Raw genomic sequence first — 23,318 nt, forward strand, 5'->3', positions numbered from 1 at the left:
CTATAAATCTTGACATCAGCAGTCTCCTATGATTTCAAGCTCCATTACACTTCCTAGCACCACCTAGCACTCTGCGTATGCATCAAGCACTAAGAAGTATCATCAAGCTTGAAATCATGATCTTGCCTAGAGACAGCAATGGCAAGATCTACAGTGAAAAAGGCATTACATTTTGGCCTGTTCTCACCCAAAACCTATTAGATCCCTTTAGAAGACCTGGATTAAACCAATGGAGTTTATTGATTACTTTTATGTTACCGTTATGTGCTTTTTGGAGCTTAAAAGTTTTGGTCACCATTCACTTTCATTGTATGGACCTACAGAGCTGAGATATTCTTCAGAAAATCTTCGTGTTCTGCTGGGATGGCATGAGGGTGAGTAAATGATGAGAGAATTTTCATTTTTTGTGAACTATCCCTTTAAACTACACTTTCTTATAACGTACCTCTCTATTTTAGAAAGCTTATTGAAGTTTTGTATACTATATTGTCTGAAAATAGTACATCCCCATACATTAGCAAGTGAAATGTGACACTGCATTTATGTATCTATATATTTGTTTGTTTTTCTTCTAACCAATTTCGTTCATTATAGAATTATAATGAGTTTTAGAAGTTTTATTCTGGGTAGAAACCTTAGCTAATCCATAATAGTTTAAAATCCATTATTGTAAAAGTGCAGACAAAATAAATTACAATGTTTTATTTCGTAACAATTAGGTCAATTTTATGGCTTTTATTTATTATATTTTGTATTTCCGGTACCTCTTAAAGTCGCACTACTTCACAGTATAATCCTGCGCAGCTTCCTTCCTCCGTCTCTCCGGAGCATCTCTTTCCGGGCACAGTTATATCACTATATTCAGGCCATTGTAAGCTCTGTACCTTCCAGCATTTTCTCCGTTGCACATTGCCGGTTTACAGGTCGTCTTTGAAGATGAAAGGAGCGAGGATGGCCGTGGTTTTGAGCGTGCTTCTGGCTAGTATCTTCCTGGCTGAAGCAGCGCGGAACAAGAAAGACACCAGCACCCAGAACAGCTTCAGAAGGGCGGCCAGCGGCTTCTACCAAACACTCAGCAATGTCTTCGGAGAAGAGAACATCAGGGCTCTCTACAAGGTCCATATATTTTTAAATATATATATATAAATAATGCAATAATCTCATTTTGTTTGAAGTTGCATTTGATAAGGGCCTACAGAGATCACCAGCTGTCAGTGGGTGTTTCAAAATCTAGTAAACTGCCTACCTAGACAGCATATGGGCATCATCAAAGGCGCGTTTAATGCAAAAAAAAAAAAAAAAAAAAAAGTTTTAATCCTGTTCAAACGTTCTGTGGTGTCCAAAAATGCTGACTACTGTCTAGGTAGGTCACTAGGTTGGCCACTACATCATCCAGTTTCAAATTTAGGTTACGCTTCTATTAGTAAGTCATTTACAAAAATTATATAATGCTTTACAAATCAGTACTACTTTGTGTATATTTAAATCTGAATACTTAAGTAAATGTATCAAATTAAGTGACATTTAATATAAACTACTGGAATGAACATTAACTAATGATAACTTAAGCATTTGTTTGTTATTAATGACGATTAGATTTTAGAGGAATAGTTCACCCAAAAATGAAAATTGTCATCTTTTACTCACCCTCATGTCATCCACAAGATGCAGAACACAAAATGTTTTAGATCAATTTCTCAGCTCTGTGGGTCCATTCAGTGCATGTGAATGCTGACCTGAACTTTGAAGTTCCAAAAAGCGTATAAAGACAGCATAAAAGTAATCCATAAGACTCCAGTGGTTTAGTCCATGTCTTCTGAAGCAATATAATAGGTGTGGGTGAGAAATAGATCAATATTTAAGTCCTTTTTTTTACTGTAAATCTCCACTTTCACTTCCACATTTGGGGGGGGGGGGTGATTCACATTCTTTGTGCATATCGCCACCTACTGGTAAAAGGTGGAGATTTATAATAAAAAAGGACTTAAATACTGATGGACCTGAAAAGCTGAGATATTCTTCTAAAAGTCTTTGTTTGTGTTCTGCAGAAGAAAGAAAGTCATAGACATCTGGGATGACCTGAGTGTGAGTAAATGATGAGAGAATCTCCATTTTTGGGTGAACCATTCCTTTAAGAATTTGTATGTGCTTGGTCATATTTCATCCTAGGATGTGACATTATTTTCATGAATAATGACTATCCATGAATTAAAAGTGACTGTATCACCAGAATGGGAATCATCCTTAAGAAAAATATTTAAAAAAATATAATGTCCAGGAACATAACAGCATAAAGTTAATGCTTAATTTATTTAGTTGAATTTTTAAGTAAAATTTGTATTTCTTTATTTCTAGTCATTAAAGGTGCACTCAGTAAATTTTTTCCCCCATTAAAAAAGCTTTACTCCTAAAGAAATCAATTGTAATTTTGAAATGCGTGTATAAAATCATGACCACTTACATGAGATGAGGTTCTAGTCTTATCAGTAACCTTATAAAAGCTGTTTTATTCTACGGGGGGAGGAGCGCCCTCATGGGGGCTGCCATTTTAGAATCACATGACCAGCTGAATACTATTCTCTTAATGGACCTGTTTCACATATCCAGGTTTGCAGAGCAGAAGTAGAATCATAGTTGGGTAAACTTGAATGGCGGTGAATGGGAGACCACTATCAACAGTTGCGCTTTCACAGAAGATAAAAATATATAGCGCTGGATAACAGCAGTAAGAAGAGAGAAATTTTACATTTTCTGTCTCCCTCAGCAGCTGTGTTAGAAGCCTCATTAAAGCTGTGGTAACTCGATTTTTAAAACTTACTCCAGGGTAATATAATACAAAGTTCAATGTTATAAATTTACACCAAATATTTAAAAAAGCACATTTATGTTGTTAAATAAGGCGGAAACACGTCATAACACGTCTGTGAAAAGGATCTCAGTAAGCATCTTGTTATTGGACACTTTCACTCTGGGATGAAATTAATCATGGCAGATTGTGAATAGTGAATTTCTACAATGGCATCTGTGACTGAAAACTATTCATTTTGAATGATGCTGCATCCACACCACTAGATGTCACTGTAAGTCCCAGATGACACAAACAAAAAGTTACTGAGCCCACCTTTAAATTTAGCTCACAATGCAAAAAAAAAAAAAAAGCAACAACATTTTTTTTATTTGTGGTCCTAAAAAAATAGGCTTAATTTTATATGCAAATATATATATATATATATATATATATATATATATATATATATATACATAAAATTTTGTGGTGATTTGGGGAGAGATGTGACCCAGTCATTTATTGTGAGATTCACTTGAAATCCTTCCATGATTTGTTTGCAGTTCTTTTCAAAGACAACAGAGAGGTTTGTTCATGGAGTTGATTCATTATTGGACACCTTGTGGAAACTCTGGGTGGATCTGCTGGATGTTATGGGGATTGACTGTAAGTCTGGATCAGAATTGCTTCATTTATTTATTTATTTATTCATGTTAATGACTACAATGTTAGCTGTGGTGTGTGTCTAATGCAAAACAATTACAAGTCCTTAAAAGTTCCTTAATTACTCTCCCTCCTCTGTTTATATCTTTGTTTCCCCCAATCTGGTTTTCTATCTTTCCCTCTGGTTCTCTCTCTATCCGTCCTTCTCTCTCTCCAGCCTCTAACCTGACTCACTACTTCAGCCCATCATCCGTATCCAGTTCTCCGGCTCGTGCTCTCCTTCTGGTGGCAGCCTTGCTGGTAGCTTACTGGTTCCTGTCCCTGTTCCTGAGCGGCTTCTTTTACATCCTCCATGCAGTGTTTGGCCGCTTCTTTTGGCTGGCACGTGTGGCTCTTTTCGCTCTCTCGTGCCTGTACATTTTGCAGAAGTTCGAGGGTGACCCTGAAAAGGCGGTGCTGCCACTGTGCTTCATCATGGCAGTGTACTTCATGACTGGACCGGTGGGAGCGTACTGGCGGAAAGGGGGCGGAGCCGGAACTCTGGAGGAGAAGATTGACCACCTAGACACCCAGATCCGCCTTCTCAACATTCGTTTGAGCAGAGTGATTGAAAACCTGGAACGCTCATGTGACCAATAAAGGGATGGGATTTTGCCCCAGGCTAAAACTGTGTCCTAACCAAACGCGATGTGATAACATTCCAGCGACAAGCAATTTATCTGTCCACACTGAACGCAAAACTGCTGTATGACATGGCACAATCACAGCCAATCAGAACATATTTGATGTGTAATATAAAGTTATGAGAAGTGGGATTTTGGACCAATGGGCGAGGCTTCCCAGTGCAATGCCCCAGAAATAGAAACCAAGTGATCAGCACAGTATGTCGCTTGTGCTGTTGTGACTGGTTAGGACAAAAACTCTGATTAACATGGAAGAAATACCTTTTATCAGGGGGCCTGGGTAGCTCAGTGGTAAAGACACTGGCTACCACCACTGGAGTCACGAATTCGAATCCCAGGGCGTGCTGAGTGACTCCAGCCAGGTCTCCTAAGCAACCAAATTGGCCCGGTTGCTAGGGAGGGTAGAGTCACACGGGGTAACCTCCTTGTGATCGCTATAATGTGGTTCGCTCTCAGTGGGGCTTATGGTGAGTTGTGCGTGTATGTTGCGGTGGATGGCACGCACTATCCTGTAATATTTGTAATATCTCCGCGGTAACACGCTCAACAAATCACGTGATAAGGTGCACGGGTTGACAGTCTCTGATGCAGAGGCAGCTGAGATTCATCCTCTGCCACCCAGATTGAGGTGAGTCACTATGCCACCACAAGGACTTAGAGCACATTGGGAATTGGGCATTCCAAATTGGGAGAAAAAGAAATACCTTTTATCACTTGTCGCGTTATTGTGTCGCATCTGGTTAGGACATAATGTCAAAGCTGGGGCTTATAGGATTAGGTGATAATAAAAAAAGATTACAATCACTTCAATTTTTTTTCCACCCCTTTTTTCTCAGGATATCTCAACATCATCAATGCCAGTAGACCTTTTAGTCAGATTTGATTTTCTTTTTTGACATGGATAAAAAAAAAAAAAAGTTATTCTATGAACCCTTTTATTTTGTATGAACTTTTAATTTGCCAGTTGATAGACTGAAGAAAGTGTTCATTACATTTGCCCTATTGTTGTAGAATGTATTATTAGAGTCCACCATCCACTGTAGCCGCCCATTTCTCTAAGTACATTTTAGGACTTTTTTGTAATCTGTGTATAAGTAACTCTGTGTGTCTGCAAGTATTTCTTGGCCTTGATTTGAGTGTGTTAGTCCATTGCGCAGTGTTACAGCCATTTTCCATTGCTTTGTTTGTTACAGACAACTGTAAGTGTGTTTGTGTGTATGTTTGTGTATTTATCTGTAATGAATTGAGCATTGATTCAGAAACACTCCAAGTGTGAAGGATAGCCAGTATCACTTAATTTGTCTTTTATAGAATCACACAGTCACCAGAGTTCAGGACCGATCAGCACTATCAGGGATAGAGATGGATGTGGAAATCATGTTCAGAAAGCAGCTTGTCATCAATGTACACTGGGATGTACAATGTATGAACAGGGTAAATCCTGGTCATGCACTTTGTTCTCAGCAAGAGCTCATGAGTAACATCTGGTTGGTAGAACCTGTGGAGTAGAATCTGGTTGGTTTTTGGGTTCATTGTCATTTCATCACTTGAAGTTGTGGCTATACTGTCGATACACTGCTTTTGTGTGTATTATACCATTTACATATGTTTGTATAGAAAGAGAACCATTGAAGAATTATATAATGATGCCACTACTGATACTATGAACTAATAATTAGTGCTGCTTAGTTTTTTTGTTGTTGTAGGAAATGTATGTTTGTGGTGCCCTGCACATTTTGTCTATTTGTTAAGTCGGCTAAAATCACAATTATCAGTCAGGCAGCTTACTACTTGTTCTAGGTTGTTATGCTATTTCTAATCCAGTTTAAATGTCCATTCCACTTTTCGGCTTTGGATTTATGATGCTTTTATAATTACAGACCCATTTAAACTTTTTTTTTGTTGCAAAAAAATAAATAAAAATAGTAATATATATATATATATATATATATATATATATATATATATATATATATATATATATACACACACAGTTGTGCTCAAAAATTAGCATACCCTTGGAGAATTGGTAATATATGTACCATTTTTAAAGAAAACATGAGTGAGCAGATAAAACACATTTCTTTTATTTCTTATGGGATTCATATTCAACTGTAGGTTATAACAGAATGGCACAATCATAAAACAAAACATGGCAACAAAGAAAAAAATGAAATGACCCCTGTTCAAAAGTCTGCATACCCTTAGTTCTTAATACTGTGTATTGCCCCCTTTAGCATCAATGACAGTGTGCAGTCTTTTGTAATAGCTGTCTATGAGGCCACAAATTCTTGCAGGTGGTATAGGCATTCGCCATTCGTCTTGGCAAAATGCCTCCAGGTCATGCAGAGTCTTTGGTCGTCTTGCATGAACCGCACATTTGAGATCTCCCCAGAGTGGCTCGATGATATTAAGGTCAGGAGACTGTGATGGCCACTCCAGAACCTTCACCTTTTTCTGCTGTAACCACTGGAGGGTCAACTTGGCCCTGTGCTTAGGGTCATTGTCATGCTGGAAAGTCCAAGAACGTCCCATGTGCAGCTTTCGTGCAGAAGAATGCAAATTGTCTGCCAGTATTTTCTGATAACGTGCTGCATTCATCTTGCCATCAATTTTCACAAGATTCCCCGTGCCTTTAGTGCTCACACACCTCCAAAACATCAGTGAGCCACCACCATGCTTCACAGTGGGGATGGTATTCTTTTCGCTATAGGCCTTGTTGACCCCTCTCCAAACAGCGCTTATGGTTGTGACCATAAAGCTCTATTTTGGTCTCGTCACTCCAAATTACAATGTGACAGAAGCTGTGAGGCGTGTCAAGGTGTTGTCGGGCATATTGTAACCGGACTTTTTCTGGCATTGTCGCAGTAAAGGCTTCTTTCTGGCAACTCGACCATGCAGCTCATTTCTGTTCAAGTATCGTCATATTGTGCTCCTTGAAACAACCACACCGTCTTTTTCCAGAGCAGCCTGTATTTCTTCTGAGGTTACCTGTGGGTTTTTCTTTGTAAACAAAACAATTCTTCTGGCAGTTGTGGCTGAAATCTTTCTTGGTCTACCTGACCTTGGCTTGGTATCAAGAGAACCCACTTCTTAATAATTGATTGAACAGTACTGACTGGCATTTTCAAGGCTTTGGATATCTTTTTATATCCTTTTCCATCTTTATATAGTTCCATTACCTTGATACGCTGGTCTTTTGACAGTTCTTTTCTGCTCCCCATGGCTCAGTATCTAGCCTGCTCAGTGCATCCACGTGAGAGCTAACAAACTCATTGACTATTTATACACAGAAACTAATTGCAATTTAAAAAGCCACAGGTGTGGGAAATTAAACTTTAATTGCCATTTAAACCTGTGTGTGTTACCTTGTGTGTCTGTAACAAGGCCAAACATTCAAGGGTATGTAAACTTTTGATCAGGGCCATTTGGGTGATTTCTGTTATCATTATGATTTAAAAAGGAGCCAAACAACTATGTGATGATAAATGGCATCATATGATCACTATCCTTAAATAAAAGACAGTTTTTTTGCATGATCAGTCATATTTTTAAAATCAATGCCAATATTTCACAATTTCTGCCAGGGTATGCAAACTTTATATATATATATATATATATATATATATATATATATATATATATATATATGGTTTTGCAAATCTTAAAAAATATATATTTTGTCCAGCTCAAAAGATGAAATATCTTTTGATGAAATGTTTACTTTCGATTTTAACATTATACAAAAAGCATTATGAAAGGTCAGTGTTTTAAGTAGTTGATCATTCCATGACATGCTGTTTTTTTTTTTTTTTTCATATTGATGAGCCTGTATTCAAGTAAATACTTTGTTAGTAGATTTTCATGTTTGAAGACTGGTAACATTTTATTTACCATATTGAAAATATTGTGTAGATTTTCAAATAAGTGTGTTACTAATTTTTATTTTCTTAATTTCTACTTAATTATGTTTTGTTATTATAGATGTCTCCAGCATGTTGTACGTTATCTTCAGTGAATTTGATAGTTGTGTGACACACTAATATCAAGTAGGCCAGGAAGTGTCTAATATCAAGGAGTATGTATGTGTGAGTTACCTGGTCTTTAAGTCATACAGTACAAGCACCAGCTTTTGTGTAACTATCCAAATGGCAAACACTCATGTGTAATTACAAAGTACCAGCATTGTTGTAAAAGTTCTGGGGACAACTAAGAATTACACTTCTACATTTATCAGCAAACACTCCGTTGTATACAATCAGCATGTGTTAATGTACTCGCAATTAAAACTGTTTTGAGAAGCCACAGTAATACACTGTGGGATGTATCTTTTTTTAATTTTTTGAGTGATGTCAAGTGTTGGCCATGTAGAAAGAATGTTTCTTCTTTAGCAGTGCAGCCATGATTTGTGCTGGAATTGGAGTGCTTGTAGACATGTTTTATGTTCAAATCACAGCTTTCCTACTTTTTTTTTTTTTTTTTGCAAATTAATTTCAATCTTGTGTTTGTACAACATTTAACTGTTAGTCGTGGAACATTATGTATTGTAGACAAAAGGGAAATATACTGAGAAAATAACTGCAAAAATCCAGTCAAAAGCTTTCTTTCACTATTTGATCACATTTGACTGCGCCAGTGCCAAGTGCTGTGGATTGTTTTTTTATTATTATTGATTTTAATAAAAAGCACTGCATCTATATGAAATCTAGAGCTTAACTAGTATTTTGCATAGTAAATTCTTAGATTTCCAAATCAGGTCTGCTTTTGTACTGTAAAACTTTCATCAGGATTGTTCACCTGTAGTGTTGCTTGCTGTGGTATTATTTGCGTTGTCTATCATATTTTCTGTTTATGAAACTTGTTAAACAATTTTCTCTAAGATGAAACAGTGGTCCAAAAATGATTTAATAAACGTAATATATGATTTGACCAATGTGTCTTGTTTGTTTGTTTTTTACTTTTATTAAGTGAGTGCCCTTTCAAATGAATGTTCAACAGCACCAACATTCTTGTAGAAAATCTTGAATTTTATTTCCATCCATTTTAGCCCAAAGTCTTTTCAAATTAGAGCCCAAACCTTACTATGATTAACAGTGTCATCCTTTATATTTGCTCACATTGCAGTTCTTGATTTTTGAACTTTATTGAAGAAGTTGCTTCACCTCATAATTTGGACACAAGCTTGTGTGTGGGGCAACATAGATTCTTGTTTGAACATTGCTTAATTTGTCTGTTTCAAATGGCCTCAAATAAATTGATAGAGTGTCTGGTGAGAATAAACTGATGAACATGCATCTGGACTAACACAAAACCAACTTAAACCTGCAACCTCATGAATGACAGTTTTGGAAATCTGAAAGTGGTAGTACGGTTAGATCAAGGGTAGTGTAAAACATGGGATACTTCATTGGGCACTGCCTGAACCTTGGACTTCACAGAAAATGAACTGCCAAAAGTTTCCAGCTGGACTGTGATACACCTCTGCCTGCATCATCTTGGTCAAAGAATAGACTACACTCTCTTAAAATGGAATTTATAGAGAGTTTTGTGTTCCTTGCCACAGTCACCTTTCGCTTGCTCACTGGGAGTCTAATGGCAAATAATATCTTTAAGATATAATCTACAATCACTTTATTAAATTAAACCGCACAATGAAGACTTTAAGACATTACAGCTTCATTTTCTGTTACAGAATAATTTTCTGTAAAGCTTCTTTCAAACGATAAACCGCTATACAAATAAAAATGACTGGATTTGACATCAGCTACTTACTGGGGTACCTCAGGGCTCAGTGCTTGCCCCACTCCTTTTCTCTATATACACAACATCATTGGGACCCATCATACACAAGTTTCCTTACCACTGCTACACCGATGACATGCAGTTCTACTTGTCTTTCCAGCCTGACGACCCCATAGTGACTGCTCAGATTTCGGCCTGCCTGGCAGACATCTCGGCGTGGATGAAGGAACACCACCTTAACTCAACCTAGTGAAGTCCTTGCTCCTCGTCTTTCCAGCCAATCCTGCTGTTGAGTACAATAACACCATCCAAAATAGTCAGAAACTTGGGGGTAACCATCGACGACCAGTTAAACTTAAGCGACCATATATTAAAAACAGCAACAATCATGTAGATTTGTACTCTACAACATTAGGAAGATAAGACCCTTCCTCTCTGAATATGATACACAACTCCTTGTTCAGTCTCTTGTCATTTCTAGACTGGATTACTGTAATGCCCTTTTAGCCCTTCCTGCATGTGCAATCAGGCCTCTGCAAATGATCCAGAATGCAACTGATCTTCAACTAACCCAAGAAAGTGCATGCTACACCACTCCTTTTCTCTCTACACTGGTTACCAGTTGTTGCAGGTATCAAGTTCAAGGCTCTGATGCTGGCATACAGAACAGTCACTGGGTTTGCAGAAACTTATCTACAATCATTCCTGTAGAGCTATGTTCCCACCTGTAGGCTGCGGTCTGCAAATGAGCAACGCCTTGTGGTGCCAACACAGAGGCACTAAATCACTTTTGCTGACTTTTGGCTTCACTGTACCTTGATGGTGAAACGACCTTCACAACTCCAATCTGTCTTAGTAAAAAAAAAAAAAAAAAAAATGATATATATATATATATATATATATATATATATATATATATATAAAACAGTCTTGTTTGCACTCTAATCTCTGACTTGGCTCATACTTTTCTAATACAATTGAAACTTAGTATTGTAGCACTTTTTATGTTACTGTCTCCTTAAGATGAATCACTTATGTTGTATCCTTCCTCATTTTGTAAGTCGCTTTGGATAAAAGTGTCTACTAAATGAATAAATGTAAATGCTAGAGCAATTGTCTCAGTTCAAAGGTGGTTTGAAAGACGATCAGTAGTGCTGAAGTCGTTCCATGAGATCATTGCACAAATTAATCAAACTTATTATGTAATGCCAAGAGTGATGTGAAATGCTGGCAACACAGCTCATTTGATAACCTTAAGGTGAAAGCTTGTGACATACTTAGCATTTGATTTTGCTATACCCGTGCAATTATGCAGTCTAATGTGAATTTTGTAGGAGCATTGAATCTCCTACCAAGGTGAATGTTCCTAAAATCATGCCCTCTCATTCTCTTTCCCCCTCTCTCCCTCTGTCCTATTAGTTTACATTGTTATATGCTCTAGTATCAAAACCTTCTATTGCAAATCATTTTTCATTCTGTTTCATTTAACTGTATCTTCTGTGTCCCTGCAAGGGACATGTACATGGGAAAAAGGCTTACTAACATATAACAAGCAGAATGAGCACTGTGCCTTTAAGACACCAAGAGTTTGGCTTATATATAATGTTGTGCGTTGTTACTTTTTGTTAATTGTGCTCAGAGGGGGGCAGACACAGTTCAGCTCACTTTTATAAAAGCTGTTTTTAACAGTAACCCTTGTGTGTGGACTTTCTATCAGTGTTTCTAAAACTGTTACAAATGGGATTAAGTATAGGTTATACAATGTTTAATAATCCACCTGCACCTGAAGCAAGTTAATTAGACAGACAGACAGACAGACAGACAGACAGACAGATAGATAGATAGCATCAGTAAAGTAAAAAATAAATTGCATAACTATAAATTTACACCATGCAGTCTTTAAAATAACAGCCGTGTGATCCCATAGGAAAATATTACCTTCATAGTTACCACTGCCATCCTGGCTTGTTAAACAGTTTTGTCATTGCAGTTCATGTGAAAATGATGAAAGAAATGTTCTTCAGAATTATGATCCAATGTGTATCTGAATATGACAAAGGCAGCTGAAAGTATCATTGAAAACAATAAACCATTTATTAACTGTTCAATGGCTTTAAGATATTTCATGATTTATTGGTGTTGCATCACTAAAAGATAAAAGAAATCAACTATTTGGCTGTTTTTGCAAGAAAATAAAGAAAAGCAACAAAGAAATCCTGATGTCTTAAATCTATGGAGCAATACTTGCAACTCCCAAATGTTATATAAATATTAATACAATTATTGAGCGACTCTTTGTATCCAATCCATTATCCCCCTCTGGCACTAAACACGTTTAAAAGTGATGTAGGCTGCATATAATTCAAATGCAATGTATGAGAAGTATTCAGAGACATCTATTATCAGATGTTTCTATAAAGTCACTCAGTTTGCAGACTGTTAGCTCTGCGCGGGATTGGGCACACCTCTAAAATGCTCTATCAGTCCTTTGCCTTCTATTGTCCAGGCACCTATGTGGGCCGTATCGGTGGAACGGCTGCGAGACTTCTGATTGGTTCATTTGTCTGTCTGTCCATGTTGCTGTCTCTCGTGCCGCCGTCTCAGCTGATGTGAGACCAGTTTTAGTAGCCAATGGAATAGAAGACATGCTAATAGCGGCGCAGTCAGATATCCCTCCGCCAGAGACTGACAGGAATGCTTTTTATCGCAGGCCAGCCCATTTAAATTTCAGTGGTCAGAGGGGGCCACATAATATTTTACGTGTGTGAGGTATTATGTAACATGTTTCAATGTATTAGTAATTAACATAAATTGCACAAACAGATAAAGAGTAAAAATACCATGTACTGTAGAATACATCATACCATATATTGTTCAAAATATTGAACATAATATTTTTCATTATTAAATAATATATAAAAATATTAATTAAAAAAAAGATATATAAATAAAAAGATTCTCGATTCTGTACAGAGAATCTCAGAACTTCATGAGAAGTGGATATATATATATATATTTTGCTGTTGTTTATTTTGTTGTTTTTATAGCTAGCATAGTACCATACAACAACAATCCGCATAAAACAATGAAATTGTCACAGTAAATATGGATGATAACACTAATTAAAGAAATGACAGATACCAGATGAGTAACAAGGAAGCGTAAATCAAAGTAAGGAAATATGGACAATATATATATATATATATATATGTAAAAAATATAATATATGATGTTATATTTTATACATCAACTAGGGTGAAGAGTTTAAAAGCAAATTTTTTTTTAAATTGTTCTCAATGCTTTTCAATTAACAGAGAGTGATATGGTATTCAATAGCATCATATTGAATATATTATATATATATTAAAAAAAACCCAGAAATACAGTTTGAAAACGTGCATTTATGAGTGTAGAATTTGCTTAGATAATACATTAAATTAAAGGGATAGTTCACCCAAAAATGAAAATTCTCTCATCATTTACTCACCCTCATGCCATGCCAGACGTGTATGACTTTCTTTCTTCAGCAGAACACAAATGATGATTTTTAGAAGAATATTTCAGCTTTGTTGGTCCATAGGATGCAAGTGAATAGTGGCCAGAACTCTGAAGCTCCAAAAAGCACATAAATGCAGCATAAAAGTAATCCATAAGGCTCCAATGGTCAAATCCATATTTTTCTGAAGCGATATGATATAAGTCCTTTTTTACTATAAATCTCCATTGTCACTTTAATGGTCTTCTTCTTTTGTATTTGGCAATTCACATTCTTCATGCATATTGCCACCTACTGGTCGGTGCTAGTCGAAGGTGGAGATTTATAGTAATAAAGGACTTATAGGGATAGTTCACCCGAAAATGACAAGTCTCTCATGATTTACTCACCCTACTGGCATCCCAGTTGTGTATGACTTTCTTCCTTCTGCAGAACATAAATTATGATTTTTAGAAGAATATTTCAGCTCTGTAGGTCCATACAATGCAAGTGAATGGGTGCCAGAATTTCAAAGCTCTGAAATCCACTTAAGGGAACATAAAAGTAATCCATATGATTCCAGTGTTTAAATCCATGTGTTCAGACATGATATGATGTTGGCAGTGCTGGTCCTAGCCTTTTGGGGGCCCTTAGCAAAAATTTATTTGGGGGCCCGTCACTACTTCTTGTCCTTGACAATATTTGTGCCGATTTGCATGAAGACTGTAAATCACCAAGAACAGTGAAGTGAAAGTGAAGGAAAAAGGACTTAAATATTGATCTGTTTCTCACCCACACCCATCATATCGCTTCAGAAGACATGGATTTAACCACCAGAGTCGTCTGGAGTACTTTTATGTTGCCCTTATGTGGATTTTGGAGCTTTAAAATTTTGGCACTGATTCACTTGAATTGTATGTATCTACAGAGTTTAAATATTCTTCTAAAAATCTTAATTTGAGTTCAGCATATGAAAGAAAGTCATACATATCTGGGATGGCATGAGGGTGAGTAAATGATGAGAGAATTTTCATTTTTGGATGAACTAACCCTTTAAATATTGATCTGTTTTTCCCTACACCTATCATATCGCTTTAGAAGATATGGATTAAATCACTGGAATTTTATGGATTACTTTTATGCTGGCTTTATGTGATTTTTGGAGATTCAAAGTTCTGGCCACCATTCACTTGCATTGTATACTACAGACTTACAGAGTTGAGATGTTTTTCTACAAATATTTGTTTGTGTTTTTCAGAAGAAAGAAAGTAATAGACATCTGGGATGGCAAAAGTGTGAGAAAAGTATGAGAACATTTCTCATTTTTGGGTGAACTATTTCTTTAAGCACAACACATTTACTTGCTTCAAATTAGCCAAAGATGATATATTTTTAAAAATTGCACTGAAAAGTCTTGCGAGATGTCATTTGCAATAAACATATAATGTGTCTCCATACAGTAGCTGTTAAGTGTAGTGACATGACTAAAATAAAATAAGTTGTATTTTTGACAAAAGGGGCATTTTGTTTCAGTGTCAGTTTTGAATTTCTTAAAAACATAAATCACAGTGTAAAACGTATGTAACAGCTTAAAAATATATATTATTTTACTTTATTTGTGAAGAAGAAGAAGAAGAAAAAAAAAAAAAAAAGCATTTGCGGATGGATACACTGAGGTTGGCATTGTGGCGTGCGTTTGCATGGTGGGCGGGGCTTGAGCTGCTGCCGCTGGTTGATTATGTGCTGCTGACGCTCGGAAGTGATCCATGTGTTTGACCTGCTTGACTGTACGTGTGTGCAAGTACACGATCACTGGACCGGTCCGTTCCACTACAGTAGCGCGTTTTGTTCGCTCTTTATAGGTTATTCAAGACTTATCTGCGCGTGTCAACCGATCATGTCTAAAGACACGGAGGCGAAGAGCGAGGAGATTATGGAGTCGAAGGTGCTCTGGTACCCGGACTCGAAACACAACACACTGATGGACCGATTCCGGAGTCAGGTGAACCGGGATTTTGGGCTTGATCTGGGTGAGTGGAGCCCGCCTGGGCAAGAATAAACGCAGAGTAGCATGTCAGCTAACAGGACATGATAGTATACATACACACGCCCCCTTGGAACACAATAAAACAAGACATAGTACAATGGTATAGCATTAATCCCATTAATAGCTCATCCTGGGATTGTCATGAGTTGTACATGTATATATTGGGTTGAGTGATCAACAACCTTTGAGCAATTTTGTTTATAAGGCACACTGAATCGTCTCCAGGATCCTTTTATTGTCTGAACACTTTCAAGTACTGTACATATGAATGGATGTCACATATTTCTAGTAAATCATGCATGTAGAACTGTCGCATTACAAAAGGATTGCATAGAAATTGGGACTTGTAGAACCTGTATTTAAGATCAGGGATAGAATTCACATAGCTGTATAGGCATAAAGTGAATAGAAACTGGCTGTCACTTAATGCAATAAATACTTCCATAATGCCACCACTTGCATGCATCTCAAAATGTGTGACATAATTTACTCTGCCCATGCAACACCCATTCTCTGTAGAACTACATTGCATCTGTTTGTCCACAGTGGTTTTAGTGGTGATTTCAACATTTATTTTGAACCAAAGTGTTAAATGCTTATTTAGGTTTGGGGGAACAAATGTAATAGTTTAGGAATGAACCACTGATAAACCCTTAATCATTCGCCTGCAAATATGTATATTGGGGTGAATGTGTCCATCTAAAAATCGATGGCAGTTATGCAATTTGTATTTCAATTACTCTGATTTGTACTGTGGCATGGTTGCTGAACTAAATCTAATGATGTAATGCATTACTTAGATTTTGAATGTTTTTTTTTTGTTTGTTCTTTTTAAAGCTAATTATAATGACCTGTATCAGTGGTCTGTGGAAAGTTACCCGGAGTTCTGGGCGGAGGTGTGGGAATTCTGTGGCATCACCTATTCAAACATGTATGAAGAGGTAGGTTGCTTTTCCCCACATTTTAGTGTTTTTATTTTATACATTGATCAACTTTTTAATTTGGAATATTAAGACATTTTTTGAGGTTGATTTTTTTTTGTTTGTCATTTCCTGTTGCATAATGAGCAACACCAGGATCACAGTGCCGCAAAATGACACCACTGTGGCAGAAGTTTTAACATTGTGAAGTATGGATGTCATTTACTCAAGAAATTTAACAATGTTGTAGACATCACCCGTTAGTATTGTGGTTAGATTTCGATCTTATTGCTGTGGGGATATTCATTGTACAGATTTCATAGGGATGGTGGACAAACTGATTAGTCATATGTGAGTCAGATTGCATACTCATAAACATTTATGAGTTTATTATCATTTAGAGCTACTGCTGCTAATTATTTAATGCTCACATCATATCTATAACAGAGAGGGTGTGTTGGGGGCTCATCCATCTATGAGAGGATTAGTTTTACTCAAGAAGTGAGTCATATGATAAAACAACAGTCTATATATGGCCCTCCATTTATACAAAATGAAGTGCAATTCATTCAAAGTTTATTATGACATGTCCTCTCTCGATTGCTTTTGACTCAGTGTTAGTTGATTATTCATTATTACGACAACATGATTAGCCAGAGATTGCATCGTGTTTGTGTAGCTAAACTAATAAATGGCGACATGCTCATGTGTGTTTTATGGATAATAAGAGGAAAGGCTCTCCTGAAGTCTTCTCTCCAAATTATGTCAGGTTGTTTGCTAAAATAAAGGTGTTGAAATGACATTATGAGACACTCTTCACACTCCTTTCTCTGTTTCAGGTGGTTGATGTGTCTAAAAGGATATCAGATGTACCTGAGTGGTTTAAAGGCAGCAGACTGAATTATGCAGAGAACCTGCTCAAACACAAAGACCAGGACAAAGTGGCTCTCTATGCGACAAGTAAGTGTCAAAACAGCTGCACTTAACCTATAAACTACCTAAGTTTATTGAATATTATGTTAGACAGGATGCACTGATCATCCTGACCCATCCCTACGCCAAAGTCTGACATAATCAGCAGACCTGTATGCAGTGGCAGTTGTCCAGGTGATTTATAACCAGATGACCCTGATTAACCCCACCACTCATAAACTGCACCTAATTTGCACTTAAACTGCACTTAACTTAAATAAGTTTTGGAGACGCCATTACTCATTTCAATTGAGGGAACGCGTTTACTCAGTCAGTTGAGTAAAGTCAATTTATCAGGGTTTTCAGTGGTTAAGAGCTGCAACAGCGAACAACAATGGCAATAAAACCCCATATGATGATGTCATAATTTCCTTTGATTTTGTGAAGCATTTCATCAAACATTTCTATTAACTGTCTCCACACAAACGCAAAACAGATGGTTCTTCTGATTCACAACATAACACCGCAGCGTAGCTGGTCTCCTTGATCCACTGTGAATCTGACCTTATGCACAAATGGGTACTTTAAAATAGCCACAGCACAGTGTGTTTGTGTTTTTGTGTGTATGTGTGTGTGTGTGTGTATTTTATCTTTATAGATAGAATCTGTCATTGAAGTACTCTGGCTAATGCAGCACTAAATGAATTTTGTTCTGGGTAATTTGATTTGTGGCTTTAGTATTTGGGATAGGCGGGACACACATTGTTGTGCTTTAATATAGTGATGGATATCCTGATGCAGTCCAGGACACAGCGGATGTAATTACCAATGTGGCAGCGATCAGAAACATACCCGTGTCATTGGTCTGTTTCTTAGTGAAACGGGGGGTGGGGTGGGTGCTCATTTACCTGAAAAAGTAGATTACATAGGACTCTGGAGCACAAATTACATTTAACACTTAATTTACTTATTACATGCTGTGATTAAAATTTTTACCCAAGATGACTGCGTTCAAATATTTGCATCACAATCACAGATGGCTGTGAATTCTCTTGTCGCTCATTAAAGATATTGTGTTCGTATTTACTCCGTAAGATACTTGAACTAAAATGTATTGTTAGCATGTGTGAGATATGTTGTGGATTTTTTCCTCCTGTATAGCCGAAGCGAACGAGGAGATTGTCAAGGTGACGTTCGGAGAGCTGAGGCGTGACGTCGCACTCTTTGCTGCTGCCATGAGAAAGATGGGCATCAAAACAGGAGACAGGGTCGTAGGTAAGTTTTTCCTCCCTTTCTTTCTTTCTTTCTTTCTTTCTTTCTTTCTTTCTTTCTTTCAAACTCACTTTGTTTCTACAGCGTTGTTTTGCAAGTTTATCAATTTGTATTAAATTTTTAGTATAATCAATTTACTTGAGAATTGGGTCTGTTTCAGTCAAAAGATGGTTAGAGTAGGCATGGAATGTCAGATTATTTGTTTTATGTATACTTTTTTTAAATTATTTTTTTATTTTGCATATACAATGAAGAAGTTGACAACATAGTCCAATAATATATCAGTTCTGTTATTATAATAACAAATTCAAGGATTGGCTAATTTCAAGGGGAATAATGAGATAATAGCACAAATTCAGTCCAGAATTTCGGATTTATTTATGTAAAAATTATTTAAAGTTAAATAAACTTTAATGTCCATTCAATTTGTCGTAGAGTGGAAATTTGCTTTTGACACTGGTATAAAACAAATAACAGACAGACATGCACAGTACCTACACATTTAAGCACAAACATAAATAGACATATAATACAGACTTCTAAATTAAGGTAGAAATCATGTGTTTTAAAATGACGAATTAACACCACTACTTAAAACTGGTCCTGTTTAAAATAATCACTGCCATCTTTACTTCCACATAATGAGCAGGCGCTATCAACATTCACATATTTTAAGATATATGGTTCAGTAGATATATCTAATTGCAAGATTTTAAAATAAATGTATATGGCAATGATTGAGATGCATTATTTATGAGGCAACTAATCATTTTGTTGTGTTTGCCACATCGCTCTTGGTTTTTCCACCCACATTGAAATCTCATCGGTCCAAAATCCTGCTCCACATAACTGTGTAGTACACATCAAATATGTTATGAAAGGCTGTGATTCTCTCTGTTCGCACAGTGTATTCTCTCATTTATACACATTTTACGTGTAGTGAGGACAGAAAAATGACTTGACGCTGGGAACTTATTGTGCCTGTTTAGAACAGTAATTCCTTTTTTCCCTCCTTTTTCCATTAAGGTGAAGACTTGAGAAACTAAAGTGTGATATGTCTGTCAACATATTATGACAGCTAGAGCATTGCACAACACTCTTCCCCAGACTTACACTACCGGTCAAAACATTTTAAACACTTGACTGAAATGTTTCTCATGATCTTAAAAATCTTTTGATCTGAAGGTGTATGCTTAAATGTTTGAAATTAGTTTTGTAGACAAAAATATAATTGTGCCACCATATTAATTTATTTCATTATAAAACTAAATATTTTTTGAAATTGATGACTTGGACCAAATAATAAAGAAAAGCAGCCAATAAGTGCCCAACATAGATGGGAACTCCTTCAATACTGTTTAAAAAGCATCCCAGGGTGATACCTCAAGAAGTCGTTTGAGAAAATGAGTACATGTCTGCAAATTCTAGGCAAAGGGTGACTACTTAGAAGATGCTAAAATATAACACAGTTTTGATTTATTTTGGATTTCGTTTGGTCACAACATAATTCCCATAGTTCCATTTATGTAATTCCATAGTTTTGTACTATTTTATATAGAGTACTATTATTCTAAAATGTGAAAAAACAAAAACAAAAAAAAATTATAATAAAGAATGAGTGTGTTTCAAAACTTTTGACCGGTAGTGTACATTTTCACACATTAAGACCGAAATAGCAAACATTAAGCCATTTGAGGACAATAGATTAGGATTGTATCTATACTAAGGCCCAAAGACCTACCCTTACAAAAAGTACAGCAGAAGTACCATGGTACAGTGATGCATCAGAGGGTAATACCATGGTACTTTTAATATACATCATACCATGGCACTGAATGATTACCAAATTCATGACCAAGATATTTACATGATACTACCATGGTGCATGCCCCAAAAAGCTAAGTATTGACATGGTACGTGTCCAACCCGCCCCCCCACCCAAAAAAAAATAATGGTATACCATGGTATATATTAAAGGTTGACTGATAGTGGATTTTGCCGATACGATAACTAAGGTAGTGGGAAAGGCTGATAATCGATTAATCGGCCGATAGTTTCAAAAATGTGTTTATAAGATGCCAAAAAAATGACGGGCACAGACAAAGAGTCCTAAATGAATAAAATCCCAGATGCAGTTTATTGTTCAACCAAAAAAATTAAGATTTGGTGCATAACGCAGGACGTTTAAATATAAACAAGCCCGAAACACACATTTTGAAATGAAGAAATGATGAAAAAAACCATTGGCAACAATAGCAGTAGGTTTTTGCTGATAACGATTGTTCCAAAAGGCACCGATTAATCATAAATATAAATATTTTGATCTACCTCTTGTATGCTAAGGCATTTTGAGTGGTTGTTAGCCTGTTGGTATGTGGTTGCTAGGGGGTTGCTTTCTGGCAGCCATATATTTCCAGATTTTCTATCAGGCTACCATTTTCTACCAAGATTTTCCTACCAGGCAAAAAGTTGTACCATGTTACTTTTTTGTTAATGTAAAATAAAATATTCAGCAAGCACTTGCTGAGGTGAAAAAACCTTGAAGTCACTTTACATAAAGTCAAAAACAATGGATGTCATCATATGGAGATTGCTTTTTTAATTGGTTTAGCAGTGTTGCATTGTTTTACACTGCCTTAGGCCTGGCCACTCTAACCTGTATTTCCTGCCTTCTTTCTTTTTTGATCTTTCTTTATTTTCTTGTTTGTCTTCATGAGTTTCATGAGAGGCAGACTGTTGCTCCAGAAAAATAATCTCCCTTTTCTCCCTCCATTCTGTGGTTCGGCAAAAGCAACTTAGATCTAGAGAGAATAAAATTGGGCCAGTTACACCGTGACAGGGGTAATTATTCCTTTCAAGCTGATGTCTAAAAAGTGCATTTACTATTTAGATTTATAAAGTCTAGTCAGACATCTACAAGCTGAAGCTTGTGATTGGATAGAGGACTTTGATGCCTGATATGTCATTGCTTTACCCTCAGTTCGGCGCCACCCTCCATTGTGACCGCGCGTGTGAGTAATGGTGCCTTCATGCGGGTGATGTAAGTGGTGGAAAAGAGAGTGTGTGCTCGCTGATGTCATTCTACTGCCACTGGGTTCATTATCTGCAGTGCAGATAATCATCTCTTACTGTCTTTAATATGGCTGTAAATGGGAGGAGGATGTTAAAGTAACACACTCATAAGATGTATTCCTAGTTGAGTCCCAAAAGAGTAATAGGAGGGAATGAGGTGATGGGGAGAGACATTTAGAATGGACAGACATATTTGTCAGACATTTACAGTAGTTTGAATTCCACAATTCAGATAAAGTGTCTAGTTGTGTTGTGTGTGTCTGTTTCTAACCCAGCTATGCTTTGGATTAGCTGAAAAATGTCCTCAAAAGTTAGCTAAATCTGAGAAAATGTCCTTTGGAGGACATTCTGGAAGGGTATCTTTATATTTTTCTATTTTGTTTATTTATTAAGAGAAAAGTTGTGTGGTGCTTGTCCATGCAAAAACTGATGCCATAATACCAGGTTATACTAGGTTGTTCTGGGTGGTTGCTAGGGCATTGTCAATTGGTTGCCAGGGATTTCTAGGTGGTTGAAAGATGTTCCTTACCCAAGTCAAAAGAACCCACTCCTAAGACTGTATGAAATTATGGACCCTAGATATGTCTTGTGTCCCTCCTCCAATATACTGCAAGTCTATAGGTTTTTTTCACATTTTTTTATTGTCTACCAGGATGATTGTCTTACGAAACATGTCATGGTCGAAAATGTTATGGGTATATTTAACATCAAGTCAATACAAAATTATTAAGGACACTTGAGCACATTTTACCCTCCAGTTCTCATTACCATAAAGCATCTGGATGTTTTACTTTGAAAACAATGGGAAAAGTAAATAAAAATTCTAATTACCTAACACAGTCATGTTTTACTGTATTGCAATAAAAATGATGCTGTAGTACAATGATTTTCTTATTTGAAATGCAGCCTGGTCTCATAAAATTTACGTGAGCATTGCAACGTTTTTGCATAACTGAAATTATGTGCTTCATTACACGTTTGGCTGCAGTTTAAGTGAAATGTACAGCGGGGGGCACCAAAACCGAGCGAAATGAGGTTGTAATCAGACAAGGTTTTTAAGGTGAATTTTTGGTCGTACCTCCCTAACCTAAAACTTTACCCTAAACCTAACCAATAGTGTCCGAAAAGATAAATGAGAGTTTAACAAAACAGACATCCTTACCCTTAACTAAAATCTAACCGACAGTGTTTTAAAATGCAAAAGAAAAAGAAAACACACATTAACTGAAGCAACCATGTCATTTTGTGTCGCTTTTATGCCACTTCCACTTTCGTGTGTCTTTGGCTGTACTCGAACCGTGGCCATCAAGCCCAAAGTCCAGCGCTCTATCAGGTGAGCTACCAAGCATGCTAATGACGAAGGAATAAGTGTGTATATGTTGGTGGGTCTGTAATATGTGTTAAAATGTTTCATTTTTCAAATCATGCGTTAAACTAAAAGTGTTTTGATATCATAACATAGCGGGAGATGAGTAATAGAGTGAAAAATACATTTTTATAAGATCAAAATGAGCAATTGTACTCTTGATTTGTGTGACAATGATTAAACCACACAGTTATTGTAGCACCTCTAGTGTTCATTTTACCAGGAAACTGCAGTGAAACGTAGAATGCGGCACATACAAGTCAGTTTGCAAAAATGTATATTGAGTAACGTTCATTTTATGAGACCAGGTTTTTGAAATTAGTGAATATAAAAGGCATTACCAAGAGAGTTACTATGATAATAAATATTTTACAATTTCAA

General features: G+C 36.6%; 2 protein-coding genes across 2 annotated transcripts in view; both read left to right on the plus strand.

Moving 5' to 3' along the window:
• Window positions 1-793: 793 nt before the first annotated feature.
• On the plus strand, window positions 794-9,060 carry bri3bp (bri3 binding protein). The gene is made up of 3 exons (XM_051683338.1): window positions 794-1,116; window positions 3,349-3,451; window positions 3,666-9,060. The coding sequence occupies exons 1-3, from the start codon at window positions 937-939 to the stop codon at window positions 4,085-4,087; spliced, it is 705 nt and encodes a 234-aa protein (XP_051539298.1). The 5' UTR covers window positions 794-936; the 3' UTR covers window positions 4,088-9,060.
• A 6,008-nt stretch (window positions 9,061-15,068) lies between these two features.
• LOC127432347 (acetoacetyl-CoA synthetase-like) overlaps window positions 15,069-23,318 on the plus strand; it is a 48,453-nt gene continuing 40,203 nt past the window's right edge. Inside the window, exons 1-4 of the mRNA XM_051683302.1 lie at window positions 15,069-15,378; window positions 16,233-16,336; window positions 17,155-17,275; window positions 18,389-18,502. Of these exons, the coding sequence (XP_051539262.1) occupies window positions 15,246-15,378; window positions 16,233-16,336; window positions 17,155-17,275; window positions 18,389-18,502 (472 nt within the window). The 5' untranslated portion in view covers window positions 15,069-15,245. The remainder of the gene's footprint in view (window positions 15,379-16,232; window positions 16,337-17,154; window positions 17,276-18,388; window positions 18,503-23,318) is intronic.

This window comes from Myxocyprinus asiaticus, chromosome 4, assembly GCF_019703515.2.
Source record: "Myxocyprinus asiaticus isolate MX2 ecotype Aquarium Trade chromosome 4, UBuf_Myxa_2, whole genome shotgun sequence".
Taxonomy (NCBI): domain Eukaryota; kingdom Metazoa; phylum Chordata; class Actinopteri; order Cypriniformes; family Catostomidae; genus Myxocyprinus; species Myxocyprinus asiaticus.